Genomic DNA, 2,551 nt, shown 5'->3' with positions numbered 1-2,551 from the left:
GCGAGGGGCTTCTTGGGGCACCACCCTGGGTGCCCGGGGTCCTCCCCGCTGCGGGTGCCTGCGCTCCCGGGGGGCTGGCGCCTGGCCGATGGAGGGGACCTCGCGGAGCTGGAGCCACTGCAAGCCGTCCCTTCATCCCGGCAGTCCCCACGGTGCCCCCGGGGAACGTGCAGACCGAGGCCACCAACTCCACCACCATTCGCTTCACCTGGAACCCCCCCAGCCCCCAGTTCATCAATGGCATCAACCAGGGGTACAAGGTGAGGGGCGATTCCCGTGGGTCTCTCTGAAAACGGGGCAGCTGGGGGGGGTAAACTCCTCAGATGACCTTTACAAACCGGCTCGACGACTCCTCGCCAAAACCCCAGATATTAATTGATTCTGGCCTGAATGTTAAAGTAATATTTACTGAGATTTAACACTTGCATGGGCTCAGAGTCTCCCATGCTCTGTAATTAATTCCAAATGGCAATTAATTCAAATTTACATTAATTAAATTGAATTGAAACATTAAACTTGTTTCTTAATCCACTCAAAAGAAGTTCTGGAATTTAATTGCCACTGAATGAGATAACCAGAGCAAGTAGGATATTTAACATTCTTATTAAATGCCACTTAGTATTTTTGATTAGTATTTTTAGGGCCTAATTAGTATTTAATTAAGTTGCTATAGGCTATCTTGCACAATACCAATTAAATGCCCAAACACAGGCGAGCGGGCAATTACATGCCGTTATCAATGGGAGTTAATCACAAAGCGCGCGCTCTGTATCTGCTCATACGGGTAAACTTGTGCTGTTAAAGGCATCAAGTGTTCCCTGCACTGTTAATTGATATTTAATCAACTCTGAATAAATAAGAGGAGGCTGGAGGTGCCTGGAGGATGGTGTTTGTGGTACCGATGTGCACAGTGGGGACATCGATGCCTGGGTCAGCGTCCCAGCTCCTTCTTCCCGCAGCTCATTGCCTGGGAGCCGGAGCACGAGGAGGAGGCGACGGTGGTGACGGTGCGGCCCAACTTCCAGGACAGCGTCCACGTGGGCTACGTGGCGGGGCTGCGGAAATTCGCCGAGTACTTCACCTCGGTGCTGTGCTTCACCACGCCGGGGGACGGCCCGCGCAGCCCCCCCCAGCTGGTGCGCACCCACGAGGACGGTACGGGGAGGCTCTGCGTTCCCACGGGACGGACCCTGCCCACGTGTGGCTCCCGGGGAGGGTGGGAACAGCCCCGAGATGGGGGACTTGGTCCCACTGGTGCTGCCGGTGGGGACGTGGAACGGGGTGCCACTGAGCCCCAGGGAGCCCCATCCATGCTCTCTCCTTGTGGGGTTCCCGTGGGTGCCGAGGGCTCCTGCCCTGGGGTGCGTGGCTGCGTGCTGAGCCTGGGCATCTTTGGGCAGTGCCTGGCCCTGTGGGACACCTCAGCTTCAGTGACATCCTGGACACGTCCCTGAAGGTCAGCTGGCAGGAGCCACAGGAGAAGAACGGTATCCTGACAGGTAAGGGAGCACTGGCGGGTACCCATCTCCCGCCCCGCAGCGGGTACCCAGCTCCCGCCCCGCAGCATCTCCCGCCCCGCAGCATCTCCCACTGGCCCTGCTCAGCTCCTTGGGGTGGGCGATGAGGGGGACCGACAGCATGGGGCATGTTTCAGGCTACCGGATCTCCTGGGAGGAGTACAACCGCACCAACACGCGGGTGACCCATTACCTGCCCAACGTCACCCTGGAGTATCGTGTCACCGGCCTTACCGCCCTCACCACCTACACCATCGAGGTGGCTGCCATGACCTCCAAGGGCCAGGGCCGGGTCTCCTCCTCCACCATCTCCTCGGGGGTGCCTCCAGGTGAGTGTGGTGGCACGGGGATGCCAGCAGGCTGTGGCCGGTGCTGGGGGGGCCCAGCCAGTGCCATCGGCCCTGCCCTCTCCCCGCAGAGCTCCCCGGTGCCCCCACCAACCTGGGCATCTCCAACATCGGACCCCGCTCCATCACCCTTCAGTTTCGCCCAGGCTATGATGGCAAAACCTCCATCTCCCGCTGGCAGGTGGAGGCACAGGTACGGGGTGGCTCGGGGAGCGGGATGAGTGGGTGCCAGGGGACAGTTCACCCCACTCCCATCCTGCAGGTGGGCCAGAGCGGCGAGGCTGAAGAGTGGGGGCTCATTCACCAGCTGGCTAGCGAGCCCGACGCCCGCTCCATGGAGGTGCCCAACCTGAAGCCCTACACCTACTACAGGCAAGTGGTCAGGATGGTGCTGTGGCATCCTCCCTGGGGGACCAGAGCCCTCTCACCCTCCACCGTGACCCCCCCTCTCGTCTCTCAGTTTCCGCATGCGGCAAGTGAACATTGTGGGCACCAGCCCCCCCAGCCTGCCCTCCCGGAGGATCCAGACCCTACAGGCACCCCCGGATGTGTCACCTGCCAATGTCACCCTGCGGACGGCCAGCGAGACCAGCCTGTGGCTGCGCTGGATGGTGAGGGGGGGACCACGGCTCTGGGGGGGGGGTCTCTGCCCACAGGCATGGGGCTTATGGGGGCAGGGGGGGGGGG

At 60.9% G+C, this 2,551-nt stretch overlaps 1 protein-coding gene across 1 annotated transcript in view; it reads left to right on the top strand.

Moving 5' to 3' along the window:
• Positions 1 to 2,551, top strand: part of LOC103914934 (protein sidekick-2-like) — a gene marked incomplete at its 5' end in the record, with an annotated part of 38,233 nt that overhangs the window by 16,050 nt on the left and 19,632 nt on the right. Inside the window, 7 exon segments of the mRNA XM_009321665.1 lie at positions 95 to 260; positions 960 to 1,155; positions 1,401 to 1,499; positions 1,655 to 1,846; positions 1,936 to 2,057; positions 2,127 to 2,236; positions 2,325 to 2,475. Coding sequence (XP_009319940.1) covers positions 95 to 260; positions 960 to 1,155; positions 1,401 to 1,499; positions 1,655 to 1,846; positions 1,936 to 2,057; positions 2,127 to 2,236; positions 2,325 to 2,475 — 1,036 coding nt within the window.

The sequence above is a fragment of the Pygoscelis adeliae genome, unplaced genomic scaffold (genome assembly GCF_000699105.1).
Source record: "Pygoscelis adeliae isolate BGI_AS28 unplaced genomic scaffold, ASM69910v1 Scaffold184, whole genome shotgun sequence".
NCBI classification, from domain to species: Eukaryota; Metazoa; Chordata; class Aves; order Sphenisciformes; family Spheniscidae; genus Pygoscelis; species Pygoscelis adeliae.
Note: the sequence above shows the minus strand (reverse complement) of the source record. Positions and strands in the feature narration are given on the sequence as shown.